The 16,865-nt window shown below is 38.9% G+C and overlaps 1 protein-coding gene across 1 annotated transcript; it reads right to left on the bottom strand.

Moving 5' to 3' along the window:
* Positions 1-433: 433 nt before the first annotated feature.
* Positions 434-16,806, bottom strand: samhd1 (SAM domain and HD domain 1). Its single transcript, XM_026944997.3, has 16 exons — positions 16,338-16,806; positions 15,302-15,368; positions 15,068-15,140; positions 13,769-13,929; positions 13,191-13,306; positions 12,412-12,482; positions 12,138-12,293; positions 11,960-12,060; positions 11,392-11,500; positions 11,054-11,145; positions 7,800-7,915; positions 5,616-5,755; positions 4,440-4,529; positions 4,131-4,235; positions 2,977-3,114; positions 434-2,811 (listed from the first exon to the last, which is right to left on the bottom strand). Exons 1-16 carry the CDS (start codon positions 16,519-16,521, stop codon positions 2,644-2,646), a joined length of 1,887 nt encoding a protein of 628 aa, XP_026800798.2. The 5' UTR covers positions 16,522-16,806; the 3' UTR covers positions 434-2,643.
* Positions 16,807-16,865: the final 59 nt, after the last annotated feature.

Genomic DNA, 16,865 nt, shown 5'->3' on the forward strand with positions numbered 1-16,865 from the left:
GCAAAAGTTTGCATCCCCCATGACGTCTGTGTAAGAAAAAGAAACGTATTTCTTTTTCACAACTGATCTGAAATGTGCAGTCCAGAACATTAAAAAAAAAAAAATAAATTAACAAAGGAAGGTTTAAAAATAAATAAATAAATAAATAAAAATCCTGCAAAGACTTCCAGACCTGATACAAAGAAGACAGAGTATGAAATCTGGCAGCAATGTGAACAACTATTTTATATATATATATATATATAAAAGATTGAAAAAAAAGTGTGTGTAATATATATATATTACACACACTTTTTTTTCAATCTTTTCTCTCTGTCTTCGTAGTGTATTCTACTTTTTAAACGGTTGATTTAAATGTTTTAAATTTTATTTTTAAAATTACTATCTATTTTCTTTTCCCCCTCTTCCTTTTCCTCCCTTCCCCTTTTTTCTCCCCCTCTCCAAACAATGATCGATTTTCACTTCATCAATAAATATGATTCAATTCAGCCCCATACACTCCGAACACGATTTGTGTGACAAACACAGGCAGCTGCTGCTTCACATAACATAAAACTTATTTAAAAAAAAAACAAAAAAAAAAAAAACACAAACTAAAATGGTTAAAGGTCCCAGAATCACACGTTCTGCCAAACAACAAAATGCCAAACAACAAAATACCATAATACACACACACACACACACACACACACCCACAGATATATATATAAATGTAAAGTCTCAGCAGCGCTACTTTGCAAGTATAAACCTCCGAAAAGCAAAGAAATCAATTTTTATAGTAAGAATTTTATAATGATAATTATAACATTGCTAACACGATAATGCAATAAAAATGTCCTCTGTATCTCCAGGAAGATTGTTTCAGAGCTTGAGGAGGGAATAATATTGCTCTTTCGCCTCATGTGCGTGTAACACGGAGGTAGCTCACATGACACGCCCCCATCCTGCTGAGCGACAGGTGTTTGTGCGTTAAGCAGTGGGCGGGGCTTCAGCCACATTAAATAAGAATATCAACTGCAAAATTAAACAATACGTATAGTTTATCAACATAGAGATAGTGATCATATGACAAAGTATGTGATTGACTGATTGAATGTATCTCAAGCTCCGCCCCCTGACCCGTCCTCTCCGCAAAATCAGGACGTGCAGACGGCATGATGAAGAGCAGGATGGACAAAATCACATGATTTTTTTTTCTTTTTTTTTTTTTTTTTTTTTTTTTTACCAAATGGAGTCTGCAAAATATTTTTTAAAAATACAAAAATAGACCTTATAGTTAAAAAAAAAAAAAAAAAAAAAAAAAGGTTAAAAGAAAAATGGCGTGCCTTAGAAGGAAAGAAAGGGCGGCGATTTTACACGAACAATAAACATCTTCCTGTTAGTGGCAGTAAACGACTTTTTATTTATTCGTAACGTTATATAATAAAGTAAATATATAAATAGCTCTATTAATAATAAATGTAACTCCATACCAGTTAATACAGCTGGGTGAGATAGAGAATGTGGGCGTGGCTAAGTGTTTAGGAACAGGAAGTTTAGGGGTTTAGGTGTTAAGCAGCCATTTTAGACTGGGTTAAAAAGGTTAAGAAGCAATTTCAAACCACGTGTATATGATTTTTTTTCTTTTTACCCGACGAGAAGGAAGTGAAGTCAGGATTATTATTTCTCGGATTATTTCTGTCCATAACAACAATTTACGAGATTTAGACATCGCTTGATTTATTTTAATCGCTGTCAGTAGACCCGTGCTAATGATCCGTTATGCTACACACTGATATAGAGTTTTTATCGTTTTATTGATCAATAATATTTTATTGATCCTGAGTAGGCAGCATTTTCAGGTAGCGTTCTGTTCTCTCGGGATAAAATCTGTCCTAGAAGGAAAACTGTTTTGTCTATATTTTTCCTTTAGCTGGAAACATTTATATTGTTTTTGTTTTAAAAACATTTCAATTGGACAGATATTGTTTATAACTTTATATTTAGTTTTAATTATATTTATACTGGTATGTATTGTTTTAGGGTTGGGCGATATGATATCATAGTGTTATCATGATAAATGGAATATCGTCACTTTTCTGGAATATCGTCCGTATCTTTATAAACTTATCATTTTTTTTAAACAATTGTGAGCTAAGTGGAACTGAAATGAAACAGCTGATTGTGTGTCTTTTTTACATTTAATCTTGTGTTTTCTACAGATTTTCCAGTGTGTAGGCAAAAATCTAAAAGTATCATCAGATTCAGTTCAACATTTTTTTTTATATTTAAGCAGCACTTTTTTTTTTTGCCTATATTATATATCAAGATACATATGTTTTGTAGAAAATGTTTGTCAGGTATTGTCATATGATATTTTTGTCATTTCACTCAGCCCTTGTATATACGCATCGGTGTACAATATTATAAACCATTGTGACCTGAAAGGTTAATATTAATATAAACACCCTGACTGAGCGGATCTTACCTTCCTGTCATTTACTGCCACTAGAAGGAAAAATGTCTAAAAGCGCCCTCTGGTGGTGATGGGAGAAAAAAAAAAAAAAAAAAAAAAAAAACACACACAATGAAGAAGAAGAAGAAAAAAAAAAAAACACTGAGCCTGTGCATTTTTTTCATCCTGCCAGCAGGGGTGCCAACACTTTAGCTCAGTTTTTCTTTCAGAGAATGGAACAGGTTTGTTTTTACGCGTTTTCCACCGTTGATCGCTTTTTGACCGCCGATGTCATCGTCGCTCTCAGAGTCCTCATCATCTTCGTTTTGCCAGTCACGCTTTAGTGGAGTGAGCTCTGGTGCCGTGACATCACCATCCTACACACGCGCACACACACACACACACACACACACAGACACACACACACAGACACACACACACGGCGCAGGGTTAAGTGTGAATGTAGTTTTGATTTTTCTGATGTGAGTTCCTGATCCTCTTCAGGTGGAACAGAAACACACCTGCAGTCAGCTGAACTTTACCTGCGGTTTGGAGAAATTTCTGTTCATGCACCACTGCACAAAGTACTTCTTCGCCGCTTCCAGACTCGTCTCGTCCGTTTTTTTGCAGTAAACTCTGATCAGCTGCTCGGCAAATCGCTCCGGCAGCAACTTGGACACCTGCAGCAGTAAAACACACAGCAGTGCATGGCATGCTAACGCTACAGTTCACTGCAATACATCATCATCTGTTATTCAAGACAGTCTGTGTCCTTTCTTTCCACACAGCGAAGTGCATTATGGGTATTCTGTCCGCTTTAGGCTAGGTGATTTGGAGAATAACCAGTTGTGGTGCATTGTGGGATTTTATGAGCACACTAGATATTTCTAAAAAAAGATAAAGTGGCAAACTCCCCAAAATAGTGCACTACAGAGGAGGAAGAGGAGGAGGAAAGAGGAGGAAAACAGGAAGAACAACAACAAGAGGAGAAGAGAAGAACAATTAGTTGTAATCGATGAAGAAAATTAGTAGAGGAAGAGTAAGAAGATGAGGAGGAAGGAGAAGAGCAAAATGAGAATAAAGAGGAAGAAAAGTAGGAGACAGAAGAATGGGAGGAGGAAGAGGAACAGGAAGGAGAACAGGAGGAAGAAGAACAACAGTTAGAAGAAGAAGTAGAAGAGGAAGAGGAAAAAGAGTAGGAGGAAGAAAAGAGAAGATTGGGGAGAGGAGAAGGAGGAAGAAGAAGAAGAGTGGGAAGAGCAGAGGGACAAAGAGAAGGAAGAAGAGGAGGAAAAAGAGGAAGAAGAGTTGGAAGAAGAAGAAATGTGGGAAAAGGAGGAGGAAGAAGAGGGAAGAACAACAGGAAGAAGAAGAGACTGGAAGAGGAGGAGGAAGAAGAGGAAGAAAGAGAGGAGGAAAAAGAAAAGGAGGAAGAAGAAGAGCAGGCAGAGGAGGAGGAACAGGAAGAAAAAAGGAAAAGAGGAAGAAGCAGAAGATCAGGAAGAGGAGGAAGAAAAAGGAAGAGGGAGAAGAAGATGAAGAGGAGGAGGAACAGGAAGAAGAAGAGAAAGAATTAAAATAAGAAGAAATGGAGGCGGTGAAGAGGGAGAAAAGAAGAAGAGGAAGAAGAAGAACAGGAGGAAGAAGAAAAGAGAGACGATATTTTGGAGAATGTTTGCAGTAGAGAGGTGAATACCTGGTTCTTGCGGATCTTGATGGCTTTAGTCGGGTCGTTCTTGCAGTAGAAGTAAACGTTGTTCACAGGATTCTTCTCCTTCATTCCGTAATCCATATAAATCACCTGCCACATCATCAGCAAGAGTCAGTGCACTTCCCCGTGTGGAACTGTACACACTACTAAAACACACACTCGCACTCACACAGGCAGAGCGTTGGCAATGTGGTGCGGAATCCTCTGCTACACAGTGTGACCTTTGACCTGGGATATACTCAAACGCTAGCTGGTTTTGTTCTGGACACCAAAGCAGACATTTACTTTACTTACGTTGACTACAAAGTCCTCGGGCATCAAATCCACCTCGATGCCGTCAGGTTTACACTCTGACACCTCGCGAGACCACTCGGACAACATCTCCTGCGAGAGAGGACACACAGACAGCAAATATTCATGCTTCATACATCCTGACATGGAAAATCGAATAAATAATGAAACCTGGGAGCTGCTAGCTAGCATTAACTCTTAATTCATTTTATTAATTTTTTTTAACTATATTACTATTTGCTATTTTACTAGAATAAATAAATCTAAATCAAATAATAATAATAATAATAATAATAATAGTGTTACATGATAATTAAATTAAATATGTTATAAATTATAATAAAAATACATTTAGTTTATTACATTTTTTATTTCAGTTATTAATAAAAAAACAAAAACAAAAAGATAATAGTCTTGACCAAGCCTTGACTAAGTGCCAATTTAACATCAACAGCAGCAGCTAATAATTTTGGCGTTAATTATTATATGTTATTACACAAAACAGGAGCAGTGCAGTGTCTGTGTGGAAACATTTCTATTCACAGAAAACAGAACTCAGCGTGTAATTCATAGGGTGTGTTGTGTTGATATTAGGTATCTCTCTCACACACATGCTCCCACACGCACACACACAGGCTCTAAACCAGGATAAAGCTGTAATCTGGGTGTGGGAACCAGTTAGAACCATCATGTAATTCATCAGAATTATTGCACCTGACAGTAAAGGGTGAGGTTAGACAAAGTCAAGTTGAAATCGTCTGTCTGCATGTCTGTCTGTCTGTCTGTCTGTCTGCGCGCGTGCCTGACTGTCTGTCTGTGTGCGTGCGTGCGTGCCTGTCTGTCTGTCTGCGTGCGTGGCTGCCTATGTGCGTGCGTGCCTGTCTGTCTGTCTGCGTGGGTGCGTGCGAGTCTGTCTGTCTGTGTGCGTGCCTGTCTGTCTGTCTGCGTGCGTGCCTGTCTGTCTGTCTGCGTGCGTGCCTGTCTGTCTGTCTGCGTGCGTGCCTGTCTGTCTGTCTGCGTGCGTGCGTGCGTGCCTGTCTGTCTGCGAGTCTGTCTGTCTGCCTGCCTGCCCGTCTGTCTCTCAGTAAAACTTTAGTCCCAAACCACATTTTTCTTCGCTGTTACATTAACTAAACTGCTTTCATTCAGGATGCGTTACTGAGCGTTGTGACCTCTGACCTGTGACACGTCATAGTGAGCGTCAGGCGTCGTCTGCCCCACGCATTTGTACAGACGTCTGTAGAGGATGTTCTGCAGGATGGCCTGAGCTTCAGACAGTGCTGGATCAGACGAGTACAGGATCTGCTCGAAAATGTGATCTGTCGAGAGGTCAAGAGGTCAGCTGTCAAAAACAAACTTCCACGGCCAAACTGACGTTTTCACGATCTGTAGACAAACACTCTGTCACACGATACAGTGCGATATGCAACGTGTAAGATCATCACTGTGGAGTAAACACATGATTGTTCCTTATTACATTTCCTTACCTCCATTTCCATGCATCATTGATTTGGTAATCTACAGTCAGGTCCATAAATATTGGGACAGTGACACAGTTTTGGTAATTTTGCCTCTGTACACCACCACAGTGGATTTGAAATGAAGCAGTCAAGATTTGACTGAAGTGTAGACTTTAAGCTTTAATTCAAGGGGTTTAACAAAAATATTGCATTAACCATTTAGGAATTACAGCCATTTTTTACAGAGTTCCTCCATTTTCACAGGCTCAAAAGTAATGGGACAAACTAATATAATCATAAATATTAGGATTATTTTTATTACTTGGAGGTAAATCCTTTGCCGTCAATGACTACCTGAAGTCTGGACCCCATGAACATCACCAAATGCTGAGTTTCCTCCCTTGAGATGATTTGCCAGGTCTTTACTGCAGCCATCTTCAGTTGCTGCTTGTTTGTGGGTCTTTCTGCCTTCAGATTTGTCTTTAGTAAGTGAAAAGCAGCTCAGGTGGGTTGAGGTCAGGTGACTGACTCGGCCATTTAAGAACATTTAATTTCCAAGCTCTTGGGCTGTTTTCACAGTATGTTTTGGGTTGTTATACATCTGTACTGTGAAGCGCTGTACTATCAGTTTTGCAGCATTTGACTGAATCTGAGCAGAAAGTATAGCTCTGTACACTTCAGAATTCATCCTGCTACTTCTATCAACAGTCACATTATCAATAAACCCCAGTGACCCAGTTCCATTGGCAGCCAAACATGCCCATGCCATAACACTGCCTCCACATGTTTGACGGATGATGTGGTATGCTTTGGATCATGAGCCCTTCCTTTCCTTCTCCATACTTTTCTCTTCCCATCATTCTGGTACAAGTTAATCTTGCATCAGAACTGGTCAGACTTTTTTTAGAGGTTTTTTAGCAAAGTCTAATCTGGCCTTTGTGTTCTTGAGTGTTACCAGCGGTTTGCATCTTGAGGTAAACCGTCTGTATTTACATTCATGAAGGTGGCTCTTGATTGTAGACTTTGACAATGATAGGCCTACCTCCTCCAGAGTGTTCCTGACTTGGCTAGATGTTGTGAAGGGGTTGTTCTTCAATAAGAAAAGAATTCTGCAATCATCCACTTTAGTTGTTTTCTGTGGTCTCCCAGGCCTTTTGGTGTTGCTGAGCTCGCCAGTGCATTCCTTCTTTTTAAGAATGCACCAAATTGTTGATTTGGCCCTCCTAAAGTTTCTGCTATCTCTCTGATAGGTCTGTTTTGGTTTTTCAGCCTAATGATGGCCTCCTTCACTTGCATCAACACCTCTTTGGACGGCATATTGAGAGTTCCCATGAACAGCTACCAAATGCAAATTCAACACTTGGAATCAGCTCCAGACCTTTTATCTCCTTAATTTATCATGATATAAGGAGGAAACAGGCCACAGCTGGCCATGAAACTGCTTATCAGTCAATTGTCCCATTACTTTTGAGCCTGTGAAAATGGAGGAACTCTGTAAAAAATGGCTGTAATTCCTAAATGGTTAATGCAATATTTTTGTTAAACCCCTTGAATTAAAGCTGAAAGTCTACGCTTCAGTCACATCTTGACTGCTTCATTTCAAATCCACTGTGGTGGTGTACAGAGGCAAAATTACCAAAACTGTGTCACTGTCCCAATATTTATGGACCTGACTGTATATCATAATGCACATTTTATCATATGATATTTTTGTCATATCTCCCAGACCAACTGTTCCTAAAGAACTAACTAAAGATAACAGTCATGTTTAATATGCTTTGTGTGTGTAGCGAAGGGCGACGTAACTAAAATGCACATTAATGTTATGCTTGTTGAACGTTGTGATGTATCGTGTGACTGATTATTGTCCGGTGTGTTTATTAAAAGCTGGTAATGATCTGACCTGTGAGTTTGGTGTAAGCCACCATGTCCTCGACGGCTTCTGAGATTCTGTACATCTTTCCTGAGGAGCCCTGAATCTGAATGTAAGGATCAGCCTTCTCCAGAGCTTCTGTTATCCTGGCACGCACGCACACACACACACGCACACACTTTTTTTTCAGCATGCATCACACTCTTAGACTCTGTTCAGACCTGTGATCGGATCACGAGTGGTTTAAATAGGTGGAATCTCATTTCTTTTTTTTTAATCTATGGGATCAAGAATGGATACAATTAAAATGAATATATTACCACATTTCTTATATTTGTTTGAGACCATAGCAACTGAGGTAGCTGTGAGGGATTAAGAGGAAGGAAGAAAGTGATAGAGATCTTGTAATGATCAGAGCGCAATGTTTGTATGGAAAATTGTAGTAAGAAAGCAAGATCTAGCAAAGGATATAGAAATACTGCAATGGTGGGACACATGACTGATTTTATACCTAACAGATTAGATGACGGATTTAAAATTTGGAGAGCAAAAGGAATTACAGCCATATGGACTAATTCAGAAAGGAGAGATGATGAGTTTTCAGGCACTGAAAGAAAGAGTGCTTTTAGAGAATCAAGACTTCTACAGGTATCTTCAAATTAGAAATGACTTTGATTTCAACAAGTTAAGAAAAGTAATACAGAACATAAAAAAACTGGTGGATTTGTTGGTAAAAATGTACATTGGATTATCTCTAAAATATATAAAGCTCTGAGGAGCATAATAATCAACAGAGACATTAAAGAAAAATGGCAGAAAGACAGTACAATGAAGATAACAGCTGAGGAATGGATAAACATTTGGGATTTTCAATGGAACAATTATTATTTTGTAATATTAGATTTTTATTACACCACAGCAAAAAACTTTTATAGATGACAACCCCTCAATGTACTGGAGAATTTATGGATGCCATTAAGCAAACCATTATCATATACTTTGGGAATGCCTGAATATACAAGAGTGCTGGGAAAAAATAAAAGAAGAGTTACAGTCCTGGAAAGTAAAGGATTGAAGGTGGGTTATATGCAATCTCCAGACCTTAACCCATGCATTTCACCTCCTGAAGAGGAGACTGAAGGGAGAAACCCCCTCCCCAAACAAACGACTCCTGAAAGAAGCTGTGGTACAAGCCTGGAAAAGCATCAGTAAAGAAGAATGCAACAGTGTAGTGATGTCGGTGGGTCTCCAGCTTGACGCAGTTATTGCAAACAAGGGATATGCAACCAAATATTATGTTATTTACTGTAAGACTGTCTGTTCCAATACTTTTGCTCACCTAGAAATTGGGTTATCTGACACCAAAAGTGTCATGTTGTGAGTTGTTTAGCACGTCTAGATGTAAATGTCAGGAAATGAAATCTGAAATTCTGATCTATCGCCTCATATTCATCCTTTGAGCTCAAACCCAAATGTCTTCAGTGTATAGCAAATACTAAAGAGTTGGCCTTGCTGTTCCAGTACTTTAAGAGGAGACTGTATACATACAGTGGGCTCCAGAAGTCTGAAAGCACTACTGAAAATGCTTGTATTTTGCATTCTTTTCTAATTTAATACAACAATTTTCATTACAAATTATATTATTGGCAACAACCTGAGTGAAAAGCACGATCTGTCAAATGTTTACAGGAATTTCCTGTTAGTTTCTTAGGATTTGGTACTTCCCTTTTCTGCTTTAATGACAGTGTGTGTTGGAGCTGGCACGGACTCCACAAGTCTGTGCAAAACCATTTTAGATCCAATTCAGAGAAGAGATTAAGCAAGTGGAAAATTTTATGTTTTGTACAAAGCAGTTGGTCAATATCAAACATTTGCTTACATTTAAACAGGGACCAAGACACACTGATAACTGTTATATAACACCTGCTGTGCCAAAATAAACAAAAAAAATTAGAAAAAAAGAAAAAGAAACATTTAAAAAAAAAAAAAAAAAAAAAAAAAAAAAAAAGACTAGTTAGCCACAAGTTTCTGTATAATGGGATAGAACAGGGACAGTGTTATCTGTATATTTGAGTTTATAGACCTGTTGTAAAGTTTGGTGTGCGTGTATGTGTGTGTGTGTGTGTGTGTGTGTGTGTGTGTGTGTGTGTGTGTGTGTGTGTGTGTGTGTGTAACTGATCTGCCTCCCACTATGCTGCACTAACTAAATGCAAACTTTATTTCAGTGTTTATTTCCCTCTCTTCAGTTGTGTAGGGTTTGTTGAAACACAAAACTGAGGAAAGGCTGCAAAAAATATCTGTATCAACTAAACTGACAGCAGCCAGATGCCATCTGATGGATAAATATAAACTGGATTTTGTTCGAGTTTCGGTAACGTCTTTGGTTCTGATTTTGAAGTGACGTTGGATTATGGGAAGTTTTCGCAACTCTGCTAGATGCATGAAAATACCTGGCGTGAGCTGGGATTAGTCTCCGCTCTCCAAGAGGTGGATGTTAATAACAAGTCAGAACAGAGCTATCAAACATGTACTATGTGTGTGAGTTTTTATATCATCAACAGAATTTAATTTTACACTGAATGCTGAGAAGCTGAAAAATGCCACACCTTTTGACATGCATACCTTTTTAAATGCTTTCTATACTTTGACCAATACATTATTTAAATACATGATTAAAATCATAGACTTGTACAACAGGTTAGCAGTTTCGTAGTGATGCTCCACCCTGGACACACCCACATAAAACTGGATTATTCACAGCATGGGATTTAAAACTTTTCCATTTCTCACACACATTTTAAGTGTCAGTTTATAGTGTGTACTGTACGTGTCTGATCACTTAACCTGAAGACGCCATGTTGTGTTTTTATCCACTGCTTTGTGAGAGTTAGCCCATAGGTCAGGGTTTATTTCGCAGACTAGAAATACTTTTTTTTTTTTTACTGATAACACAAAAATGTAAGAAAAAAAACCCATCTTTTTGGGGAAAAATTTTTCAAAATAAAAATATACGATTTTCTCCAGCTACCAGTTGTAACTATCAATCTTATAACTTTTTATTTTTCTTTAAATAAACTCTAGATGTATAAAACTCTAAATGTTTGCAGTGTTTTTCGGATTTGTGGCTCTGCACAGATTTTAATTTTTAGCTTTTTAAAATTCTCACTAAAAAATAACCAAAATACTTACTTAATCATTGTAAATTATTGTGATTAATTAATATTAATATACATCAACAGGGACAGTGAGTGTAAATTATTGCTCAGTATGGTGAGTGTACTCACATGACCTCGATGATGTTACCCACTTTGTGTTGGTACGCTCGGCGATGCAGACAGTTCCGCGTGTGAAACATGTCGTATAAATCACCTACTTCCTGTGGAACAAACACAACTGATTTATTTTATGTTAAAACTGGGCGGTGAACAGAAATGCTACTAATAAACATGCTACAATATACAGTAAGTATATTTTAGCTTTTAAGAGGTGCAAGCTCATCTGCTCTATAAACTCTCAGGCACTTTGTACTGATAAATATTTGACAAGAAACCAAAGTAGGTCCTAATAATTTTTATCATTTTTCTAGAATGAAAATGCAAAGCATTGTGGGAATGGATTGCACCTTGTCTCTGGTGCAGATGTGTTTCTTGCCCTTCACGTCACACACACGAGCGAACTTGAGGAAGCGACGGTAATCGGAGTTGTTCTGGATGCCCAGGTGATAGCAGTCTCTGTTTAGAAATAAATAGGTAAATAATAATAATAAACACACTGTTATCCACTGTTTGGGACTTTTAATCAAATAATATTTATTACCCAAATTCCACAAGAGCATCAAAGCTGTGTAAAAGTGAAGAATTTTTGGTCAAAGATCATTAAACCCACCAGAATGGTGCAAAAACAGTCCAAAGTCACGCATTAATATCTGGTTTCTCCACTACTGCGTCCTTCCATTTTATTTCTATCCAAACTCGGTCTTGATTTTAGTTTTCCTCTAAACTCAGCTATCTACCTATATATGTTATAACCCTCCCCTTCCTAAGCAACAAATACACAACATACTGATTAACTAGTGCTCCAGAAAACAACAGACACGGTGCTGAGTCTCTCAACCGAACTGTTGCGGCGTCCTAAAAGCGGACACACGATGACGAGTCCAGTTCATGTCTTTATTCGGTCCACAAACTCACCTTGCAAAATAATCCCACTTGTCCACATCGATGCCGGTCCTCTTATTAGCGACGATCTCGTACAGGAACGATTTCTCTTCTGATCTGCCTTCGTACGGCCACTAACAAGGAAATGAAACACGGATCATCAGTTATTCTGCGATCACATCAGCGAGTAGAAATAGCACAAACACTGTACGTTTTTGGCTGCGGAGATGGAGTCCTGCGGCCCGGCGATCTGCTCTTTAATGAAGATGAGGTCGTTGGGTAGAGAGAGACCGTACTCCTCCATCACGCCCTTCAGATTATTCTCTTTCACCATGTGGTCAAACATCTGCACTGATGCATTCTCATGCTGCAGAGGAAATGTACACACACTAAATTTCGAGCAAATCGTTTTATTTGTACATGTGGAAAGTAGCCATGTTGCATTTTAGATTCATTTTAAATGTTAACTTGGGTTAGGTTCTTACCTTCCAATTCAGTGTGGGTCGGACCTTCGGAATAAACATTCCATCAAACATGTGGGAAAAAGGACCGTGACCTGCCAAGGATAATAACAGTCAGCCATTTTTATTTAATTCTACTACATAAGGCTTGTATCGTGATTTAAGGAATTTGAGGAAGAATCACAAATTTAAACAGTCTTGTGATCTGTTAAATGACCAGACATGACATTTTCCAGTAAAATAAAAAGGAACTGCAGTTTTATTCCGGACATGATGATATTTTCCTTCCTGCATCACAGAGCTTCCTCTATGAAGAAGTTTCTGTGCCAGACAGAAAAACAAATCACACGGCGAATCACTGCATTGCTCTTACACTCCATTATCTCTGCAGTGAACATTTTTTTTATGTTCTGGCGTAATGCAGCAATTTTCATTATTTAAAAAGCACCATGTAACTGTTTACTTTTAATTATCTATACAGAGATGGGTGGCAAATGAAAGGAAACCCCAGTGGCTCTGTTTTGGTGTAGGGGTGCATTTATTTATTGATTGATTGATTGATTGATTTATTTAGTTAGTTAGTTAGTTAGTTATTTATTGCGCTAACATGGTTCATGTTCACTTGTCCAACACATAACAGACACACTTTATTTAATTTTTTTCTTTTAATTTGTCAGCCGTCTGTAGTTTTGTGTGAAAATGTTATGAGTAGGATTTACACTGCATGTAAGTTTAGGAAAGAAATGCACTATAGTGTGTGTGTGTGTGTGTGTGTGTGTGAGAGAGAGAGAGAGAGTCCTTACCCAGGTCATGGCACAAGCCGGCGATCTGAACACACAGGATGTCTTGTCTGGTGATGAGGAGCTCAGGCTGTCTCTCGTTCAGAGCTTGGATGAGACAACCTGCTAAATATCCAACGCTGAGAGACGAAACAGAAAAATATCAGTTTTAATAAAATGATAATCAACTTTGGGGTGATAACAGTGACTCCGCTTTGCGTCGGGGTGCGTGACACCACCTTGTCGTTGATTATCTTCCTATAAATGCACACCCGGAAGAGGCTTATTTGAAAATTATTTGATTATAGAGGAATATTGAATATCCCAGGCGTGCACTTGCTCTGAGTAGTGACAGAGCTGAAGCTGTAGCTTCTCATTATGAAGTTTTTCATCCAGTCACATAAACGTGTTCAGTGTTACGGTCATAGAAACCGAATGATTAGATTCATTAACAAATGATTCTTTTATAAAGGTGGTTTCAAACATATATGACACCTCTCTCTTTGGCTGATTAAACAAATGAAACCCAGCCTAACTGGTTTAACTGTATGTTTTGCACCACACACACACACACACACACACACACACACACACACACACACCCTATGCAGTGCTCGAAGCGGTTGTGTGAGGCTCCAGGAAACACCATGTACGTGGCTCCCAGCTGTTTGATGTGCCGCAGCCTCTGGAACTGAGGAGTGTCGATGATGCGCACCAGCAGGGGATGGAGCGCGATGTGGCCGTGAATCGGATCGTTGAACACCTGAGCGAAAACAGAACTATTTACTCATTATCTCTCTCCTGAAATAATAATAAAAAAAAAATCCAATCTTATCAAGAATTAGCTAGAATTACTTTTTACAGTTTCTTGCTGCTTTTAACTGCCAATCACACAGTGGCATAAAAATGTGAAATGCGATATGAATTACAGAGGACGCGTTAGTGAAATAAATAAAGCACCAGTCTTATTTACACCAAATATTCACTTTTTTTCTGAAACGTTGCTGAATTTCCTGCACAGTTGCCCTGTATTTAAATCCTAATTTGAATAAATACATTGAAATACGTATGACCCGACTCCTGTGATTATAAAAATCATCGCTAATCATAACATTCATCAGGATTTCATCCTTTGACGAAATGAGCATGCTGGAGGCATTGTGGGAGACGGGCATTGTTTTGTCACGCCCACTTTTCACTAACCCAATCTACTTTAGATAAGTCCCATCCTCCTCACCGCCTGTCACGTTATAAAAGAAACTTGTGATCGATGAGAAATAGGCTGCTGTAAGATTCGTTTTGTAGCTAATTAATGATCAGTTAAATGACGGCAGTCAGGCTTGTGCGATATAACGATATTATCGTCCCTACGCGATATAACTTTACGTTTATCACTGATTGTATTCTATTACCAGACCTGCTAACCGTAATACGTTCTGTGTACAGGCTTTACAAAACCATCAGAGTATGCTAGTATGAGAGCATTCTTTGTCTTTCAGTAAACTGATTGATGAGCCAAACCCATATGTGAATCTGGAAAAACTTGCGAACGTGTTTTGAATTCTTCGATATTAAGAGCCACTTCCTGGAAGCCCCGCCTCCTTCCCCACAATCTCATGCTCTCTTGCGTTCAGCTGATAATATAATTACGCCTCGCGTACTCTCCTTAAACCTAAAATGGCGGACATGTTTGTTTTTAGTCCAACAGTTCAGTCAACAGTTCCATGTGATTAGAGCTCTGTGTTTAGAGCTCTTTAGCTGTCGTTGACTCATGTGTCATCACTGTTAGTATTTTAGGTCCTGATTTAGAAACACAGCAGACGGAAACTAAGATGGAAAAAGAACCACTCAAATGTTTTCAGATGATCTCTTTTTAACACTCTTCTGACTTTCCGACACACCTTCATGCGCTCAGATGAGATCTGCCAGAGTTTACGGAGACAGTGGAGGACCTGCAGCCTGGAGCCCAGTGGCCTGAGCGAGAGAGCCAGATAACAGGAAATTACATTCATTCAGTACAAACGTGGTACTCAGTAATCAGGTAACCGTTAACAGCACACATCAGCGTTTTAAATGATCAAACATTACTACAACATTTTAGCAACATCTATAATTCTCTTACTCTACACACTCACTCTATGCCAATCTTCTCCAGCTGTAGATCAGTGAGATAGCGCAGCCCGACTCCTGTTATCTTGTGTTCTGTGGATACACACACCAAGAGTCACAATCACTTACACACACCTTCATATGCAGAAAGATAGATAGATAGATAGATAGATAGATAGATGAGACAAAAACCAAGAAATAACACAGCAGAGCCGTAAAGGTTAGAGGAAGTAAATGTTTGTGTTTCGCACTCAGTTTATCAGCCTTGAAATGAAGGACTCTTTCTCTCTCACACACACCAGACAAAATATGTGAAGTGTGGGAGCAGAACAGCAAACCGTTCATACTGTCTCTGCATGTTCCCCGTAAAGGATGAATGAGAACAATGTCTGCCTGTCTGTCTGTTCATCTCACTTCCTGTTCCCAATAAATATTAAATATCTTTCCATCTGCTAGAGCTGTGTAAGCAAGTGAGGAATATAAAAACGATGGGATGAGCAGTCGTAGGAGAATAATTAATCCTGTAAAATTGCTTATTTTCATATAAACAGCACATGCTGAAGTGTTTTATGCCTCTTATTCCACAGCAATTTGCCAACACACATTTGTGTGTGTGTGTGTGTGTTTATATACAAATATAAATCACATCACTATAGTAACAGTATAATACAATATAATATTAATAAGTAACATTAATATCAATACAACTATCAGTTTTATATAATAATAATATTTTTTATATTACAGTATAAACTTATTTTTGCTATATCATACTGGATATCACTAACAATAATTCTTATAAGAATATGACACGTTGGGATTTTTTCCCACATCCGTTTTGGGGCAGACTCCGCCCACATGCTAGGATTGGCTGGAAATTTCCCGCTCTTCCCCGCGACGCTCAACAGCCAATCAGTGAAACGCTTTTCTAATGAATATGCGAGTAGGGGCGGAGCATATGTCGGAAAACGGGTATCAAAAGAAAATAACTTGGATGGAACCTTTTCTGGAAATGACACTAGCATTTTTGTGAAGTTTACAGTGAAGCAGGGAGTAAATCACCTCTGAACTTTTGTTCCCATTGTCCGAGGCCGTGGTGCCGGAGAAAGGAGCAGGTATCCTCGGTGTCCCAGTGCTTGAAATCCCCGTCTTCTGTCCGTGATTGCCCGGCTACAATCCGCTTCTCCGGCGTTTTTAAGCTGTCCACAAACAGCGGCTCTTCTCTCAGGCGCTTTCGGCTGTCCATGATGCGTGTTTTCTTCTCCGGACGCAGCGAGATTTAAGGATTAACCGCCGCAGAGCCTGCACCTTCCTTCCACCGCCCCGGATTGAAACCGAAAACAGAAGCCGGTTCTATTTTTGTCTTTGGCGGTTCAGCGTCGTCGCCACACTGCCCTCTAGCGGTCTGACACAAACACATATACGTACGACGTGCTTACGTCATCCCTAAACCCGGAAGCGAATTCCGGTAGTTTTCTACATCTCACTAAATCAACATTTCTATTTATTTATTGTGTATGTTGACCTTCTTATTATACATCATACGTCATTATTATTGTTATATATTATACGTCCTACGTGTTATTATCT

The sequence above is a fragment of the Pangasianodon hypophthalmus genome, chromosome 16 (assembly GCF_027358585.1).
Source record: "Pangasianodon hypophthalmus isolate fPanHyp1 chromosome 16, fPanHyp1.pri, whole genome shotgun sequence".
Taxonomy (NCBI): Eukaryota; Metazoa; Chordata; class Actinopteri; order Siluriformes; family Pangasiidae; genus Pangasianodon; species Pangasianodon hypophthalmus.